General features: G+C 40.9%; 1 protein-coding gene across 2 annotated transcripts in view; it reads right to left on the reverse strand.

Moving 5' to 3' along the window:
• LOC124615599 (neuroblastoma-amplified sequence-like) overlaps positions 1 to 21090 on the reverse strand; it is a 414306-nt gene that overhangs the window by 146011 nt on the left and 247205 nt on the right. Inside the window, exons 28-29 of one of the 2 annotated variants that reach the window (XM_047143590.1) lie at positions 17604 to 17869; positions 13751 to 13986 (exon numbers count right to left, since the gene is read on the reverse strand). In XM_047143590.1, the coding sequence (XP_046999546.1) occupies positions 13751 to 13986; positions 17604 to 17869 (502 nt within the window). Of the gene's footprint in view, positions 1 to 13750; positions 13987 to 17603; positions 17873 to 21090 lie in introns of both variants that reach the window. The other variant, XM_047143589.1, reaches the window with a different exon arrangement.

The raw sequence follows: 21090 nt of genomic DNA on the forward strand, positions 1-21090 counted from the left end.
AGGTCTTGCATCTTGGCCTATTACAGGGGTATGAGCTATGAGGTAAGGGATTGGGAACAAGGGTTGTGTAAGGATAGACGAGCAAATTGTGTAGGTTCAGTGGACAGTGGAATACCACAGTACGAGGCGTGGGAAGGATAGTGGGCAAGACATTTCTCATTTCAGGGCAAGACGAGAGGTAATCGAAACCGTGGCGGAGAATGTCATACAGTTGCTCCAGTCCCGGATGGTATTTAGTTACGAGGGGAATGCTCCTCTGTGGCTGGTCTGTGGGACTTTGGGAGGTGGTGGGAGACTGGAACAATAAGGCATGGGAGATTTGTTTTTGTACAAGGATGGGAGGATAATTACGGTCAGTGAAGGCTTCAGTGAGACCCTCGGTACATTTAGAGGACTGCTCGTCACTGCAGACGCGACGACCATGGGTGGCTAGGCTGTACAGAAGGGACTTCTTGGTATGGAATGGGTGGCAGCTGTCAAAGTGGAGGTATTGCTGGTGGTTAGTAGGTTTGATATGGATGAAGGTACTGATGTAGCCATCTCTGAGGTGGAGGACAACATCTAGGAAGGTGGCTTGTTGGGTTGAGTAGGACCAGGTGAAGCAAACAGGGGAGAAGTAGTTGAGATTCTGGAGGAATGTGAACAAGGTCTACTCACCTTCAATCTGGATAGCAAAGATGTCAACAGTGAATCTGAACCAGGTGAGGGGTTTAGGGTTCTGGGTTTTTAGGAAGGATTCCTCTAGATTGCCCATGAATAGGTTAGCATAGGATGGTGCCATGCGGGTGCCCATAGCCATAACGCAGATTTGTTTGTAGGTAACGCCTTCAAAGGAGAAGTAACTGTGGGTGAGGATATAGTTGGTCATGGAGACTAAGAAGGAGGTTGTTGGTTTGGAATCCATAGGGCGTCTGGAAAGGTATTGTTCGATAGCAGTAAGGCCATGGGCATTAGTAATGTTAGTGTACGGGGAGGTGGCATCAATAGTGACGAGCAGGGCACCATGTAGTAAAGGCAAAGGAACTGTTGAGAGTTGGTCGAGGAAATGGTTGGTATCTTTTATATAGGAGGATAGGTTCCGGGTAATAGGTTGAAGGTGTTGGTCAACGAGAGCAGCGATTCTCTCAGTGGGGGCACAATGGGACGTCCTGGGTGGTTGGGTTTATGGACTTTAGAAAGCATGTAGAAGGTGGGAGTGCAGGGAGTGGTGGGGGTAAGTAGAGAGATGGACTCTGGGGAGAGGTTCTGGGATGGGCCTAAGGATTTGAGTAGTGACTGGAGATCCTGCTGGATTGGTGGAATGGGATCACTGTGGCATTGTTTGTATCTGACAGTTGACGGAGTCTATCTGCCATGTAATCCTTGCGGTTCAAAACAACGGTGGTGGAGCCTTTGTCTGCAGGTAGGATTATCAGATCGAGATCGGTTTTTAGACGATGGACTGCAGTTCTTTCTGCGGATGTAAGGTTAGTATGCATGTTGAGGGATTTGGGGAATGACGGTGAGGCAAGGTTCGAGGCTAAGAAATTCTGGAAAGTTAACAGGGTGAGGTTTGGAGGCAGTGGGGGTGGATCACGGTTGGACAGAGGAGTGAACTGAGTTAGGCAATGTCTAGTATTGGTCTTCGGTTTATTCTGATTGGTATGGTCGGTGGTGAAAAAGTGTTTCCACTGTAGGGACCGGGAGAAGGAGAGGAGGTCTTTAACTAGTCCTGCATGATTGATTTCGGGAGTGGGGGCAAAAGATGAGGCCTTTGGAAAGGACTGATATTTCTGTGGGACTACGGCTTCAGGAGGAAAGGTTCATATTAATTTCTTTTTATTTTTATTTCTCTCCATTCCGCTACTTACCCCCTCCCCCTCCGCATCTTCTCTCCTGCCCTCCGTCTAAACTGCAACACTTCACTGTCCGCCACTCCCATCATACTATACCTCCCCCTCCCCGTCCCAGCCTCCTCCTCCTTACCCCCACCCAGTTGCCACTCCCAACATGCACTGGTGCTGCTGCTCACAGTGTAGTTTCAGCTCTGAGACTGCAGACGTGTGTGTAAGTTGCGTTTGTTTGTGTGTGTGTGTGTGTGTGTGTGTGTGTGTGTGTGTGTGTGCGTGCGAGCGGGCGTGTGTGTATGTGTGTCTACTGCTGACAAAGGCCTTAATGGTCGAAAGCTATGATTGTGTGAATCTTTTTATTGTGCCTATCGCAACTCAGCATCTCCGCTATATGGTGAATAGCAACTTTCCTTCTCTGGTATTGTTACATTCCACCTGGATTTTCCATTGTTTGAAATATAATTATTTACTTCTTCCCTGAAAAGCAACTACTATTTGAAGGGTTTTGTAGTGGAAGCCCTAGTGTCTGTTATTAAACATATATAAACAAAAAAGTAATAATGTAGGGAAAGTTCTAGTTGAGAATTATGAATTATTTAGGAATAAAGTAGATGACTCGCTGGAAGGCAGAAGTGCTGCTTCATCGATAGGTACAAAAAAAAAGGTACAAAGCCAGCTCTTTCCTGGCACATGGTGAGTGCACTGCAGCGAGGTGGGGATGCAGGGTGGGGTGGGGTGAGGGATGGTGGAAGATGTGAGGCAGAGAGGGGGTAGGGGGAAGTGTCTAATGACTTGTGGAAGAGCAGGGGGGGGGGGGGATCTGTCATCTGTGGGCTAACTATGGGTACGGTAGAGGGGGCATGTGGCAGAAGCTTGGGCACACGATTTCATAGCCTAGGGCTTGAGATGGCAGCACAAAACCAACTACCTGACATGAATTGGGTGGGGGTACTGGGACAGGGGATGATGTGTGTACAAACACACACACACACACACACACACAGTCACACAGCTGGATGGGTGGGTGGGTGGGTGAGGGGACCTTACGTTTATACCAGGAAGGTTACGGGAGCAAGGGATGTGCTGCCGGAGTGATCCTATCTCAATGGTCCAACATAACATCCAACCCCTGCTTAAAGCCTTAGGCTCTTCCCAGAACATCTTCCCTGAATCCAACTTCCTCCTCACTCCAACACCCACTTTCCACATGTTCCCCAAAATCCACAAACCCAAAAAACCTGGACAACCCATAGCAGCTGCTTATTATGTCCCCACTGAAAGAATTTCGGTGTTCATAGACCAACACCTCCAACCAACTGGCCAAAGTCTAGTCACCTACATCAAAGATATCAACCACTTCCTTCACTGACTCTCCACTATTCCCATCCCTTTCCTTCTGTATCCCGACTCATCACTGCTGACACCACTTCCCTATACACCAATGTTCCTCATGTGCATGGTCTTGCCACTGTGACCACTGACTCTCCCAATGTCCTTCAGACTTCCTTTTTATATTAGTATGGCTACCAATCAGCTGTTCAACAAGATAAATGGTCACTGCCAAACTGTGGCCAAGAGCACAGTGGACCACTCTGTGGCACAATCTGCACCTGAACATAGCATAATTGATTTTAATGGCTGCTACACAACTTGGGCCATCTGGATCCTCCCCTCCACCACCAGCTTTTCTAAACTGCCCAGATGGAATTTATCCTTACAACACACCTTCTGGTCCTGAAATCATCCCAGCCTCAACCTTCTCTAGTTCTCTGCTTTCACACTACCCCCCCCCCCCCCACTCACTTCTCTGCCCCCAACCTGCCACCCCCCCCCCCCCCCTTCAGACTGCTGCTTTCGTCTGCCACAGCTGTGTTCTTGCCAGAGTAACCAGAGATAGCAGTCATGTGTGCAAGAGGTGGGCTTGCTTGTGCAACTGTGTGTTGTTTGCTTTCCTTTTTGAAGAGGCTTTGGTCAAAATCTTAATGTGTAACAACCTTTTAGTTGTACATGTCTGCAGCTCAGTATTTCATCGTTACAGTGAGTAGCACTCTATCCTTTTCATAACAATGTTGATACTCCAAGCTGAACTTTCCATTCTTTGATTTATGAGAGTCTGGAATTTATCACATTCTGTAGGACTGTGTGAAAATGTGACACAATTGGAGTCTACAGGATTCAGAATGGTAGAAAGCCGCACTAAGAGTGAAGCAGGAGGGTTTGGGACCTCAGCACTTGCATTCTTAGATGAGCAGGAGTGGATGCCATACACTCAACAGCTCCAGAATCAATGCAGAAGAGATCACCCATTTGTCATACACTTACACAGGCCGAAGTCTAAACTACTGTGTTCAGAGACTCATACCACAGGTTCTACATTTGGTTGGGGTCGAAAACATAACTTTCGGAACAGACATTTCAATATCGGCCCTCTCAACCACTATGATAGGGGTGGCCAGCATTCAGTATACCTCAGAAGCTCCAGAAGAGACCACATAGTGAACACCACACAAAACACCAAGCCTCTCAATGCATGTAGCAAATTTGGTTCAAACAAATAAAGTGGGCAGTTGTAAGTGTACTGAATACACAATATACAACAGTGAAGAGCATGACTAAAGAAACATGGTGACCTGAGTAGCATCACCAGCATCTGATGATGAGAGTGTGCTAAGCCAACAAAATGTTGTACCAGTGGGGTAGTCACAGCAGGATGCATGCTGCAAAATTGGCTTTGCAGCTGTGACACTAGTATACACCTGATACCATCACTGAAAAACTGTGAACCACTCAATGAGTGGTCCATGTACTCTGATGACTTTATCATTATGCCTCATTGTTTTTCAAAAAGCAATAGAACAGAATTTTTTTTGTCACATGGCACGTCACATACAGACATTCGACTGGAATATTATTGACTCCTCAATAAATACAGTTGTATGCCTACACAGGTGTGTGTGTGTGTGTGTGTGTGTGTGTGTGTGAGTGTGTGTGTGTGTGTGTGTGTGTGTGTGTGTGTGTGCGTGCGCGCGCGCGCGCGCGCGCGCGCACGAGTGTATACCCGTCCTTTTTTCCCCTAAGGTAAGTCTTTCCGCTCCCGGGATTGGAATGACTCCTTACCCTCTCCCTTAAAACCCACATCCTTTCGTCTTTCCCTCTCCTTCCCTCTTACCTGATGAGGCAACAGTTTGTTGCGAAAGCTTGAATTTTGTGTGTATGTTTGTGTTTGTTTGTGTGTCTGTTGACCTGCCAGCACTTTCATTTGGTAAGTCACATCATCTTTGTTTTATATATATATGATATGACTTACTATACGAAAGCGCTGGCAGGTCGATAGAAACACAAACAGACACATACGTACATAAGCAACAGTACCTCCATTATGACAGCTGCCACCCATTCCACATCAAACGGTCCCTTCCCTACAGCCTAGGTCTTCGTGGCAAACGAATCTGCTCCAGTCCAGAATCCCTGAACCACTACACCAACAACCTGACAACAGCTTTTGCATCCCGCAACTACCCTTCCGACCTGGTACAGAAGCAAATAACCAGAGCCACTTCCTCATCCCCTCAAACCCAGAATCCCCCACAGCAGAACCACAAAAGTGCCCCACTTGTGACAGGATACTTTCCGGGACTGGACCAGTCTCTGAATGTGGCTCTCCAGCAGGGATATGACTTCCTCAAATCCTGCCCTGAAATGAGATCCATCCTTCATGAAATCCTCCCCACCCCACCAAGAGTGTCTTTCTGCCGTCCACCTAACCTTCGTAACCTGTTAGTTCATCCCTATGAAATCCCCAAACCACCTTCCCTACCCTCTGGCTCCTATCCTTGTAACAGCCCCCGGTGTAAAACCTGTCCCATGCACCCTCCTACCACCACCTACTCCAGTCCTGTAACCCGGAAGGTGTACACGATCAAAGGCAGAGCCACATGTGAAAGCACCCACGTGATTTACCAACTGACCTGCCTACACTGTGATGCATTCTATGTGGGAATGACCAGCAACAAACTGTCCATTCACATGAATGGACACAGGCAGACAGTGTTTGTTGGTAATGAGGATCACCCTGCGGCTAAACATGCGTTGGTGCACGACCAGCACATCTTGGCACAGTGTTACACTGTCCGGGTTATCTGGATACCTCCCACCAACACCAACCTATCCGAACTCCGGAGATGGGAACTTGCTCTTCAATATATCCTCTCTTCCCGTTACCCACCAGGCCTCAATCTCTGCTAATTTCAAGTTGCCGCCACTCACACCTCACCTGTCATTCAACATCATTTTTGCCTCTGCACTTCCGCCTCGACTGACGTCTCTGCCCAAACTCTTTGTCTTTAAATATGTCTGCTTGTGTCTGTATATGTGTGGATGGATATGTGTGTGTGTGGGCGAGTGTATACCCGTCCTTTTTCCCCCCTAAGGTAAGTCTTTCCGCTCCCGGGATTGGAATGACTCCTTACCCTCTCCCTTAAAACCCACTTCCTTTAGTCTTTCCCTCTCCTTGCCTCTTTCCTGATGAGGCAACAGTTTGTTGCAAAAGCTTGAATTTTGTGTGTATGTATGTGTCTGTTTGTGTTTCTATCGACCTGCCAGCGCTTTCGTATGGTAAGTCACATCATCTTTGTTTTTAATAGAGGGAAACATTCTACGTAGGAAAAATATATCTAAAAACAAAGATGATGTGACTTATCAAATGAAAGTGCTGGCAGGTCGACAGACACACAAACAAACACAAACATACACACAAAATTCAAGCTTTCGCAACAAGCTGTTGCCTCATCAGGAAAGAGGGAAGGAGAAGGAAAGACGAAAGGATGTGGGTTTTAAGGGAGAGGGTAAGGAGTCATTCCAATCCCGGGAGCGGAAAGACTTACCTTAGGGGGAAAAAGGGACGGGTATACACTCGCACACACACACATATCCATCCACACATATACAGACACAAGCAGACATATTTAAAGACAAAAGCAGACATATTTAAAGACAAAGAGTCTTTAAATATGTCTGCTTGTGTCTGTATATGTGTGGATGGATATGTGTGTGTGTGCGAGTGTATACCCGTCCTTTTTTCCCCCTAAGGTAAGTCTTTCCACTCCCGGGATTGGAATGACTCCTTACCCTCTCCCTTAAAACCCACATCCTTTCGTCTTTCCCTCTCCTTCCCTCTTTCCTGATGAGGCAACAGTTTGTTGCGAAAGCTTGAATTTTGTGTGTATGTTTGTGTTTGTTTGTGTGTCTGTCGACCTGCCAGCACTTTATATATTCTTCTTCTTCTTCTGCTTTTACGGCCTCATTGGACCACTTCAGTCAATCATTTCTGGTCCTCTTCTTTGGTATTTTCCCCTTCCGAGTGGCCCAGTATCTCTTCATTCGTTCCGATGCTTTTCGTCGTTCCTCATCTGTAAATACCCTTTTCATTGTATGTCGTTTGTCAATTTTTGGTTTAAATCTTATTTCTGTGTCCCTCAACTTCTTTAAATTTGGCGTTTTGTTCTGCAAATCATCCAGAGTTATTTCCAGTTCTTCCATATCCTCTCTTATTTCCTTAAGCCATCCTCCTTGTTGTTTCAAATTCCAGAGTTTCTCAATAATTTTCCTTGATAATCTGGTTTCTGGTGTCCTCAGAATGTGACCACAAAAAGAGATCCTTTTCTTTCGTATAGTATCGGTGATGGGCTCCAGTTCTCTGTATACCACTTCATTTGGAACTATCCGCCATTGCCCAGCTTTTTGATATTTCTTATTTATGCATGTTCTAGCAATTCTTCTCTCTACTTTTAAAATTTTGTCAATTCTGTTTTTCTGGGTGACTTTAAAAAGAGTTTCACTTCCGTATGTAACCTCTGGTTGAACCACCGTCTTGTAATGTTTTAATTTTGTTTTAATTGATAGACATTTTTTATTGTACGTAGACCATGTTAGTTTTTGAGCTTTTATCATTTTATTAGTTCTTGCTCGCCATGCAGGTTTCTCGTCCAATTTGTGTGTTATAATTTCACCCAGGTATTTAAATTGTTTCACTATTTTAATTTCCCTATTGTTCACTGTGATGTGATCTATTACAAGTGGATCCGTTACCATTATTTCAGTCTTTTCAAATGATATCTGGAGTCCTAATTTTTGTGCTATATTTTGTAAGCTTGTTATTTGTTTCGTGGCTTCCTGAATATTATTAGCTAGTAATGCTAGGTCATCAGCAAATCCCAAGCAATTTAGGTTTATTTTATCTTTCTTAGTTCCAATTTTAATATTCATAGGATTTTCCTTGTACCATTCTCTCATTACATATTCAAGAGCACAATTGAATAGCAATGGTGATAAACAATCTCCCTGTCTCAACCCTGTTTTAATCGTAAATGGTTCAGATATTTCTCCTCTAAATTTTACTTTGGATTTGGTGTTTGTTAAGGTTAACTGTATCATTTTTATTAATTTAGGATGAAGTCCAAAATTCCTTAATATTTTCATCATTGAAGATCTATGGATGCAATCATACGCCTTTTTGAAATCTACAAAGGTTATGACTAGTTGTTTTTGCCTTCTTTTGTAGACATCCGTAACTAATTTCAAGGTGATTATCTGTTCTGGGCAGCTTCTCCAGGATCTAAATCCTCCTTGATATTCTCCCAGTTCCAGTTCTAGTTGATCTTTACAGCGGTTGTATAGTATTCTTGACATGATCTTATACGTACAGTCCAAAAGGGAAATTCCTCTATAGTTGTCTGGATTTGATTTTTCTCCTTTCTTATGTAATGGATGTATTATAGCAGTAGTCCAATTTTCTGGTAATTTCTCTTCATTCCAGATTTTTACTATGCATTGGTGTAATGCTATCTTTACTGGTTCTGCTGCATATTTCCAAAGTTCAGCAAACGTTTGATCTTCTCCACTTGCTTTGTAGTTTTTGAGTTCTTTCAAAGCTCTGTAGACCTCATTAATTGTAGGTGGATTTATATTTTCTGCTGGTGTTTTAATTGGGGTTTCTGTGTTTATCTGAAGAAGTTCTGGGGGATCTTCACAATTTAGTAACTTGTTAAATGTTTCTGCTAGAATTTCTGTATTTTTACTATTGCTATGGGCTAGGTTATTATCTTTATCTTTTAACATTAATGTTGGAGGATCATATCTTTGTAATTGTCTGCCAAATATTTTGTAATAGTCTCTTGAGTTTGTTTTTTCACTATTTGTTTCTATCATTAGAAGTATATCTTTTTGGTACTGACGTTTAACTCTCCTTATTATTTTTTGTGTTGTCTTCCTTTGTTTTGTGAGTTCCAAATATGATTTTTCTGTTTTTTCATTTTGATGCCTTAACCAGGCTTGGTGTCGACCCAACACTGCTTCATCACATTCATCGTTCCACCACTGGTGTTTTTTCCTTGGATTTATAGGGGCAACTTGTTCAGCTATTTGTTTCAATTTGGGAATTATTTCTTCCAGATCATCTGTTATTTTTATATCCCTGGTTTGTGCTTCATAATCCTCATTTTGTATCAGTTTATGAGGGTCATAGGTTCTCTTCTTCTTTTGGTGGGATTTTTTCTTTGCTAATGGGGTTAATTTAATTTTAATTTTTATCATGTAATGATCTGATCCGGTATCTGTCCCTCTCAGTACTTTCACATTGTAAATTTCCTTGTGGTAATTCTTATCCATGCAGACATGGTCCAGTTGCCAGTCTCCTTTTTTCCAGTCTGGATGTTTCCAAGTTTTTAGTTTACTTGGTCTTCTCTTAAAATACGTCGACTTTGAGATCATGTCATGGTTTCTGCAAAATTCCACTAGTCTTATGCCATTTTTGTTTGTTCTTCTTTGTGCTGTCCATTTCCCTATTATGTCTCTATATCTCTTTTCCCTTCCTAGCTGGGCATTGAAGTCTCCAATTAAAATTTTGATGTGATTTTTATTAATGTTATTCGTCGTTTGATCTAAGAGCTCCCAAAATTTTTCTACCTCTTCTCTGTGTTCTTTTTTATTATTTTTATCATTTGTCGGGGCATGGGCATTTATTATTGTGTACATTTTATTTGCAGCTTTTAGAGTTAATGTTGAGAGCCTGGGAGATTGTGCTTTAAATTCTATTATGGACTCTATTATTTTCAGACTCACCACGAATCCTGTTCCAAATTGTGGACACTGTTTCATGACTCTTTTCCCTGGTATTCCCTTATAAATCCTATATCCTTGTGACTCTATCGGCTCCTGATCAGTATTTCTCATTTCTTGAAGTCCAGTTATGAGAATCCCCTTGCGATCCATTTCATCCGTCAGAATTTTGAGTTTGCCTGGTTGTATGAGGGAATTTATATTGTGTGTCGCAATGTAGTTTATTTGTCCTGTCTTGAGTTTTGGTCGTCTGTCCGTTTTGGGTATTTTCAGATGCTCCGACTCATCCAAGTTATCTTTCAGGTGACTGCCCACCGTATCCGAGTGCAGTCTTCCTTGGTTATTGCCAAGCGGTGGATTATTCCTTGAAAGATTTCCTTCCATGTTTGACTTTCAAAGGTAGTCAACCTTGTATGGAGCAAGCTCCGAGTTACAACTACGGTTGTTAGCCGTAGAGGTTGTTTAGTGTTTGGTCCGCGAGAGCTATTTTATTTCGCTCAAGTCCGCCAGTAAACTGGTGAGGACCCCCCTATCCGCCACCTGGGACGCGCCACGTCGGAGTATCACCTCTCCGCCTGCTACGACACATATATATGGTTATAATAGAGGGAAACATTCCACGTAGGAAATATATTATTTGGTCCTGTGGGGCTATCTGAGTCAATGCCACTTAATCATGGAATGAGTCAGTACACAGTTTACAGAATGCTGATTAGAACATTCATAGACAAAAGAAGCTAAAAAAATTAATAGAACACCAAAAAACATCATGAGAGAGTATAAGTAAATAATGCATAATGGAATAAAGTTCTGAATTACAGTTAGGAACTCCTGTACAAACAGGACTAGTGTGCCATAAGGCAATCTTTCAACTTATTCTGGACAGCTTGGGGTTTATCACTCAATGTTTTTCAGTTCTGTGGAAGCCTAGTGAAAATGAAATCTGCTGAGTACTGCACACCTTTCTATACAATACTTAAGGAAGTGTTTTTTAAGTGAAATTTGGTTTTCTGTCTCTTTTTCACTGAATTTATGTTGTTCCTTCTTCTGAATGAGTCAGCACTGTTCATGGTAAATCTCACAATTAGGTATTTTCACAGGGATAGTAGAGCTAGCATTCTGAGGCCTGAAAGACAGCCTACACGAAGTTTGTGACCTGAAACAGCAGATTCGCCTGACTGCACTTTCTTGATGGGTGCACATAGTTGCCCCAAGGTAGGATACCATAGCAGATAAATGGATGGAAGTAAGCAAGCCTGTGTTTCACAGAAAATTATTCTTATTATGAAGATATCAGCATTCAGTTTCTGTACATCATCTTGAACATGATACTTCCTAGAAAGCTCTCATCTGCATGCACTCTCAACTCCTAAGAATTTAAATGGTTGTCTTCACTCACCATTTGCCTACCTGGTACAGTAAAATTTCCCTATCACAAGAGCTCCATGTCAGAAACTCTATGCAACAGAACCCTGAACAGAATCGACTGGAATTGCTCCCCCCCCCCCCCCCCCCCTTCCTCCACAAACCCTTCTCCCCATTGATTATGTGAGTTCAGTAGTCAGATGAAAATCTTTAGTGAATAACCTCCTGCTTTGTACTTTCCAAATATGAAATGAACCATTGTGGAGGTTTTTCACCTAATGTTACAATGTTCCAACTTTAGGTATTAGCTTTAGTAAAGAGGAAGAGGAGGAGGAGGAGGAGGAGGAGGAGGAGGAGGAGGAGGAGATTAGTGTTTAACGTCCCATCAACAACGAGGTCATTAGAGACGGAGCACAAGCTTCCCTTTCAAAGGAACCATCCAGGCACTTGCCTGAAATGATTCAAGGAAATCGCAGAAAACCTAAATCAGGATGGCCGGAGATGGGTTTGAACTGCCGTCCTCCCAAATTCGAGCCCAATGTGCTAACCACTGCGCCACCTCACTTGGTATTACTTCAGTATTCCATGCAGGGGCATAACTAGTCACGAGAGTCCCAGTGCTGGTACCTATGGTGCTGCCGCCGCCCCCCTACCCACCCCTGAAAAAAACCCTACCTTTTCTCCTCTACCTTTACTCATCAAAAACACGGTCCACATCTCATCTCTTGCAGCCAGTACTCACACCCCACTTCTCTCCTTCTCTGACAACTATGTCATCAACCAAGCAAGCCAGTCTCCTCCCGCTTGGATCAAAAAGTAAAGTGATAATAATTTTTTTTTAGAACAGTCTAATTAATTTTAATAAACATCTGCCCTCGGTAGCTGAGTGGTCAGCATGACAGAATGTCAATCCTAAGGGCCCGGGTTCGATTCCTGGCTGGTCGGAGATTTTCTCCGCTCAGGGACTGGGTGTTGTGTTGTCCTAATCATCACCATTTCATCCCCATCTATGCACAAATCGTCGAAGTAGCATCAAATTGAAAGACTTGCACCAGGCAAATGGTCTACCCGACAGAGGCCCTAGTCACATGACATTATTATATTATAACGGCTGAAACAGCTATTTGTCTGTGCATCATTGCACACATCAAATACTGCACACCTTTGCTGTGGTTTCTGGACAAACATTTGTTTCATGCAACTCTCCATGCTTGTCAATTCCAAGCAAGTCTCTTCATTAAACAACACAAAGTCCAGGATGGAACAACAAGAAATAATCAAAATTCACTGCCTAAAACCTGACCGTGACCTTATAATCCTACCTGCTGAAAAAGTCACCACCATTGTTGTTCTGAATCACAGGGAATACCTGGCAGAAGGCTCTGCCAGCTGTCCGATACATCCATCTATAAGCCCTGCCACAGTAACTTCCAGAAAACGAGTCGTATCTCCAATCCCTCCTCAAATTCTTAGGTCAGTCCATAAACCTCTCCACTGAGTGTCTCTCTCTCTCTCTCTCTCTCTCTCTCTCTCTCTCTCTCTCTCTCTCTTTCTCGCTCGCTCCCCCCCACCCCCACCCCGCCACACTCTGCATAACCATGACCTATCATCCTATACTGAAGACATCAAACATTTCCTCTACTGCCCATCCACAGATCCTGTTCCTTTACCAGCCAGCACTATGCTTGTCACTGCTCAAGTCACCTAGCCTCTACACTACCATCCCCAACACCCATGGCCTTGTTGTTGCTGAACAGTACCCTTTCCAAAGCCTGACTGACTCCAAACCTACAACGTTCTCCCAGGTCAAGGTGACCATGACCAATCATGTTCTCATTCAAGTCTCAGATGTGTGTGCAAGTTGTGCTTGCGTGTGTGTGTGTGTGTGTGTGTGTGTGTGTGTGTGTGTGTGTGTGTGTGTGTGCGTGCGTGTGTATCTACTGCTGACAAAGGCCTTAATGGCCGAAAGCTATGATTGTGTGAATTTTTTATTGTGCCTATCGCGACTCAGCATCTCCGCTATATGGTGAGTAGCAACTTTCCTTCTCTCCTATTCATTAGTTTACTATTTATGATGGGGTAACTCTACCATACCACATACTAACTTATGAAATTGAAAAGCTACTGGTGTCAAGTGATTATGACACTTACTTATTAGCAATTGTTAAATAACCAACATCTCAGTCACTCGGTTTCTACCCAGTCACTAACTTCCAAGGTAAACCTGCCATCAACCCAAAGATCAGTTTGTGCACCATAGTGATAGTGAAGTACCTTGACATTTAAATGGACTTATTCAAGAAGTTATATGGGAACCTACAATTTAACATGCGTTCTGATCCATGATGTGACCGTTTTATGTAATAAACAAAATATAATAATGGTAAAAAAGGAACTAGTCTGCATACTTGAATACAAACACACAAACTGGTGATACGCACCTCAGAAGGATTATACAGAAACATGTCCTCAATAGCCGTTTTTTCTGACTGAGAGCCATAAACAGCAGAATAACCAGTCAGAGCAAAATAATAGCAAGCTATCTGTATTGAAATAGCTGTGGCAGGTAGGCTGTCCAGGCAATCCTTCACCCTGTTTATGTCTGGCACCAGAAGCAGGTGAGCCAAGCCAAGGGTGGTGTCTTCAGGCAGCAAATGTTTCGCTAACTGAAGGAGCACTGGAATCCACACCAAATTTCTAGCAGTTAGCAAACTTTTAAGATTTCCTAAGTAAGCTTAAACTGAATGACAAAAAATAAAAGTACTACTTACATTTAAGAGATAGTGTAGACAGAAATATCAATTATCAAAATATTGCTAAAATGGTATATAAATAGAATGGAAATAATAATGCAATACTTTTTGGTGAGAACATTTTTGTAACTAACAAGATGTTTGTGGGCGTAGTGAAACTATGAAGTGTGCAGAATCTCCCCAAAATGCCAATAACCTATTGTGCACATAGCTGTAGATCTATCTTTGAGGAATGACACAGCTTATAACAGTTCCCTCATGAGTCTCAATTAAGAATACATAGTAAGTAGACTTCTTCAATTTAACATTCCAAATTTTGAATACCATGGAACTCAGATGTTGAACTTTGTGAGTTGTGGAACTGTAATTATGTCTTATGGAGCTGCATTGCACTGCTTCTTATTTGTTGTCATTTTTCATTCTTATACACAATCATAAAATGTGTTTGGGTTTTCCCTTTTCTTATTTCTATTTTTGTGTTGTAATTGTTTTTTATAAATGTTTCACTTATTTACTAATACTTAAGAATTATTTTTATAACAGTAACTTCTCATTCACAAGTAATGGGCCGTTAGTGAAACAAACACACATGAAATAAACTGGAGATTTTGATTCACAAAGGATGCATATTTTTGATATTACAGTGTAGGTCATTCTCCCATGATTTAGCTTGAAACTAATATATGGGCAGTTTCTACAGCTTTCATTAAATGGTAAAGATAACTGTTTGTTATACATTTTTTCTCTTTCAAGATCCTTCCCACAAAATGCATTTGATTAAATAGCTTATTTCCCACCCCCTTTTGCTTCAGGTTTAATCTTTTCTACTGAAACACCATGATCTTCAGGCATCATATGTTCTTCATACTTTAAATGTGTACATCTCATCTCGCATTGCTCCTGGAATGTCATTATTTTTACTCTCAACTATCTCTGTTATCAAGTGGAGGCATCACCTGCTGGGGGAACAGTAACCATTAGAAATTAAGCTCACAGAGCAGCCACAAGTTGGATATAACTTTGCTTTATTGACATGTTTCATTCGACAAATATGCCTATCTTCAGAAATTTAGCAGCCAGGGGTCACATATTGAATGTATCTGGCTGTGTAAAGCACTGTTGTCATCAATGAAAAAATTTATAAAAGAAGGTTACAATTATGCAAGCTTTTGGAGCCAGTGGCTCCTTTTCTTGGCCACAAGTGTTAAAGGGGAAGGAAGAGAGGTGAAGGAAAAGGACTTGAGAGATATAGAAAAAAAGGTAAAATTCAGCAAAGTCACCCAGAACTGTGGGTCAGAGGAGACTTACTAGACAGGATGAGAAGACCATCCCATCCAGTAGGTCTCCCGTGACCCGCAGTTCTGGGTTACTTTTCCAAAATATACCCCTCTTCCTAGATCTCTCCAGTCATTTTCCTTCACCTCTTCAACCCTTCTGCCTGAAAAAGAAGCCACTAGCTCTGAAAGCCATTATTGCTATTCATCTCTTGAATTATGTAAATGCTGCAAGTAATCTTCACATGCTTGTAGAATTTATTCATCACTTGAACTACATGAGTGCAGAAGAAAATCTTCAAATGTATAGTTTTTTCTCTGTTGCAGTTAGATGCCATCTGGCAGCTTAACTGGTATTATGTGATGCCTACCCAGTAAAGTTTATGCTTGTGTTTTTATATACTACTATTGTTTCAATTAACTCTCTTACTAAGTTTTCATCCTACCCTCTCACATCATTTTAAGAACATTTAAAAAGAGTTTTAATTTGATTCAGTACATTCTACCATGCTCCGATTAACATTTGCTTGAATCTTTCATCTTCCCCTTAATAATTTCCTCATTCAGTTTAAGGTTTTCTTTTAATTCTTCATACCTATAACATCTTTTGCTGTTTGTGTAAGTTTCTTTGTAAAATAATTGCTGCTTTCATCTATGTATGTATAATCATCATTTTCTAATATACTGAATTTGTTGCTTAGTTTACTCTGGTAAACCTTCCAGTTCTTAATGCCGTTCTCATAACTCACACATCTGAATTCCTTTCTCATAAGTCAGCTTCTTTCTTGCTTTCCAGCTACTTCACCATGAACCTTAGGAGTTGACAATTTCTGGAAATTCAAAAGTAATTCAGGGCAATCTCTTTCAGTATAATTTCATTGTTAGAGAAAACAGACAAATTTATTTTTGGTTCCCTACGGTCCTCACCAATTCAATTTTCCATTTATTTATTTATTTATTTTTTTTTTTTTTATTTTTATTTTTTTTTTTTTTTTTTACAGTAGAATGAGTTACAGGCAAACAAGTTGTTATTCTTAATAAATTCTACTAATGCCCAGCCTTTATATTTCTAAATATCCAGTGAATAACTGTTTGTGAATTTTGTCCTACTGTTCATCTTGTAGAGGTCTCTGCTATCATTTATCAGCTTGTGTAACTCTCTAAAGAGTTATTCCACCTCCTTGTTAGAATGTGAGCATCTTTGTGTACAAACTTGAATGATTAGCAAAAAATATCTTTTGTTTATCTTATTTTCAATGCACTTCTGATTACAATATTGTAACCCATTTGATTTTATTTAATTCTTATTCCAACTCCACTAAGCTTATTAATTGGATTCTCATGTTACACAATTCACTGTCGCTAAATAGAAAGAGAAACAGTTGTTGCTGAAGTCCATGTAGTTGTCTCTGTACCTAATTTCATGTAGCAATATCTGAGCACACAAAATTCTATTTTATCACTAACTTTCAAGCAAAACAGAAAAGACAAAATAAACAGAAGGGATATTTATACCTACCTTTCACAATTTCATTTATTTCACAGCAGTTTTGACAGGCATCCAATGCAACACTGATTACTTTTTCCACAATGGGTACTCATAGAACAATTTTGGAATCATAATTTCTTTGTTAATATCAAGTTTTTTCCTTATAAGTCTCTTTTCAATGATTTTTTTCCTTCTAGTGTGCATGTGTATGACTAAAGATGAGCTTTAAAATTTCCAAAGCAATTTGGTGTTTTATTTCAAAACAAATCCTAAAGACTATCCCTCCATGCTTCTGCAGAGCCAGCACAAGTCTCAGCAATGCAGCCTCTACCAAGTTAATTCAAAGACATGCAGGGTACTTTACAATTTACATTTTTGGGCAATCATGGTAACAGCGGATTTATGAAAACAAATTCACTTGGGTAAAGAGGGGCCATTAACTGCAGTGTAGTGATATAAAACCAATATATACTGAGCTCTTAAGAAGTTATTGTTTGAATTTTCCTGAATACAGGATAACGAAAGTCTTTTTTGAGTGACATGTACTGTGTGAAAATCCCCCCCCCCTTTTCCCCCTTTCCTCCTACCTTCCCCAAAACAAAGCAATAATTCTGGACTGGTGTTCTATAATATTAAGATCTGTTATGTACAACAACAACAATGCAAATTATTGAACCCTTCATCAGCTCTCTGTGTAACAAACATTTTTATGCAGTTATGGAATTTACCACACATTAATTTATTACATGCAAGAGACAATAAAATATGAACAACTAACCAGCAGTTGTATCCATCCTGCTAGGTCCATCTCCTGCAGCTCCTTCTAGCAAAGTAATCCTCAACAGAGCACGGCACAGTTCGAGTGCAGGATTAATAGCTGCTATATCCGGTAGGAAAAAGTCGTCATACTGCGGATCAAATACTCCTGCACGACATTCGGAGAACAGAGACTTGTAGAACTGTGGCACAGCCTGGAGCGAAAGTGGTTCCCCTTGATCGTCATCTATTCCAGATGACACATTGTAGTTTCCAATTTGTACCCAACTGCTAAAACAAAAAACAATGAAATGTTTAATATGTCAATGGTAGAGACACGAAAACAGTTTTATTTTCTGCCAAATGTGGCCTTGGTTTTTTTTGCCAAAGGCTGTGTTGGTCTTTTTTGCCTAACATGGGAATACAGCATTGGTTTTTTTCTTTTGTCAAACATGGAAATCCAGCATGAGCCTTGCCCCCCACCACCACACCCACACACACAAACAGACAAAAAAAGTGGCATTGGATTTTTTTGCCAAATATGGCATTGGCCACTTCTGCCAAATACGGCATTGGCTGCTTCTGCCAAATATACCATGGTTTGTTTGCAAAACACCGCATTGGTTTATTTTGCCAAATGTCACATTGGTTCATTTCACCAAATACTGTGTTGGTTTGTTGGCCAAATATTGCAAATTCTTTTCCCAATAATACACTGGTCTTTTTTCCCCAATATGTTGTTGGTTTTTTGCCAATATTGTGCTGGTTTTATTTGCCAATAATTCATTTGTTTTGCCATTGCCGAATTTCGCAAACAGCACTGGTCTTTTCCCAAATTCGGGATCAGGTCTCAACAAATTCAGTGTTTTTTTTTTTTTTTTTTTTTTTTTGCTAACTTTGGAGCTATTTTTGCCATCAGATCAAAGACAATTATACATGAAATGAACTACCATTTTAAGACCATACATGAACCTCAGCCTTGAGGAGATCAGAAGTCTAAATGTAATTTTAACAGTACATAACTAAGAGTAACTAATATCAAAAGACTGTCATCCTCACATTTATAATATTTTCATTTAAAAAATTACAAATTTCGTGATGTATATAAAAAAACTGTCAAATTCACATTATTTCACTAAAAACCATTTTAGAGTTGTTTTTTTCCAAGGTACCATTTTTGTGAAATTTTTCTGTTCCTAGTTAATGGAAATTACTTGCTGGGATATAAATAATGGAAAGAGAAAAGGTAAGAACTCACAGTACTGTTGAGGCATTAAGCCACTGACAAACACACAAACAAGACTGAGAACACTGCTAAACTTTCAGACAAATTTTTCTACAAAACACACACACACACACACACACACACACACACACACACACACACACACAACTATATTACAGATAAATAATTGGTAGTGTATGTACATGTGTTTGGATAGCTATGAAGGAGGATTCATCACGAAGTTTGTCATCAGTCTCACTCTTGTTTATGTGCCTGTTGGTGACTCAATGCCACAACTACACAGCAAGCTGTTTGTTACCTTTATTACTTCCTTTATTAACATATTAATTAGTTATTTCCTGTGCATTTCCTGCTATCATGACTGTCATTTGCTCTTAGGAAGTCGTTACTAAAAAACAGTTTTGATGATTAACAAGACTCCTGACATTAAACATACATCATATTCCTTCAAAGATTCAGTCGTCATGTTATATATACACTGGCCAGCATGAAAAACTCAACACTTCAATTTCTTACTAAAACTGAATATTTTTTAAATTTATGACACTTCTGAGACACTGATCCACTATCTTATGATAGAATATTGCAGTAGTGTCCAACAATGAAAAAAGAAAGATGATATAAACAGATTTAATAAATCAAGCCAGAGATGCACACTTCATGAAAATTTTGAATAAGCTCATAAAGGTAATACACGTCTGTTTCAATGTTATTCACTTCACACTTCACTTCACAGACCTCCGAGATGATCTCTGAGACCTCTGTTCACGTCTTCAAAGGCACGTATTGCCAACTCTTGCACCACTGATGGCATTCAACTTTTCAGGCATGCTCCTGATTAATGTGGTAATGTCTTGTTGATGAATCATATCCCCTTCCGTAGGTCATGTAGGATCTGTGGATAGTGCTATGGGCTCTTCTCGCCAGGCGGTCCCAAATCTGTCCAATAGGATTCAAAACAGGGCTTAGGACAGGCCAACCCAAAGCATGAATCCATGTTTCATCTAGAACTCTTGCACAATTCTCACAACATGTGGGCATGCATTGTCATGCTTTAATGCAAAATTGTCACCAATAAATGGAACAAAGGCACAACATGATACAGAAGGATTTCCTCTTCATTCTGATGTGTGCTAAGGCTCCCATGCTCCATGAAAACCAAATACGTCCTTGCAGCTGTATTGATTCCTGCCCACACCATCACAGAACCACCCTTACAAAGGCATGGTTGAGAATGAGCAAGAGAAATTTTCCCCTGGCCATCTCCAGACTCTCTCTTTTCTGTCGTGTGATCAGAGCCCAAATCACAACTCATCAGTGAACAACACTTACTCTGATTGTTGTACTGTTCAGCCAAGATGTTCCCTTGGGAAACATAGTCGAGCTGTGCAGTGCTATCAGGTGAGTCCCAGACCTGAAGAATGTCTTCTCTACATATAATTGGCTTCTTCCAGTCTTCTTCAAATGGTTCTCTCACTAACATTGACCACTCAAACCTGTGGAGTCAATTTTGTGCTTCAACAGCAGTGATGTGACAGTTGTGGAGAACTTGAAATTGTAAGAAGTGGTCGTCTCTCTCCGATGTTGCTCTACTCGGGCCTGGTCTCCTTGCAAAGCCTACAGATTCCCTGTACCTCCATATAGCTCTGGAAATCGTGGTAGGTGTAGTCCTTAACACTTCTACAACGTAATGCATGCTGTGGCCATCTCCCACCAAAGCAATAGCTTTCACAGCTCTTTCAGCAGCATGTTTACTCTAGACAGCTGATTACGACTATAACACAAAGATCCTACAAACACGTTTGATTGAAAGGGGAACAATTCAGGGTAGAACAATAAGTGCTACAAGAGCAGGAAAACATTATTCGCTCACCTTCAGTGACTTGTTTTCCAGGATGCATGGGAAAAAACAACTGAGGCTAGCGCAATAAACTATCAGCACTTCATTGTTTGCTCACAAAGCAACACCAATAACATACCCCTTCTCAAAAAACTGGTTGAAGTGCTTCACTATAAATAAATAGATAATTACACAATCATTTATTGGGTGCTGCGTTTCTTGCTTATAGTCTGAGCTTGTAACATGTACATTAAAGTTTATACACATTTGTTAATCGCACTCTAAAATCATTTATATGGTGTTGAACCACTTGTATGAATATCAAGAGCTAAGATAGAAACCCAGTTCTAAGCAAAGAAGGAAAAAGCAGAAAGGTGGAAGGAGTATACAGAGGGTCTATACAAGGGCGATGTACTTGAGGAC

The sequence above is a fragment of the Schistocerca americana genome, chromosome 5, assembly GCF_021461395.2.
Source record: "Schistocerca americana isolate TAMUIC-IGC-003095 chromosome 5, iqSchAmer2.1, whole genome shotgun sequence".
NCBI lineage: Eukaryota > Metazoa > Arthropoda > Insecta > Orthoptera > Acrididae > Schistocerca > Schistocerca americana.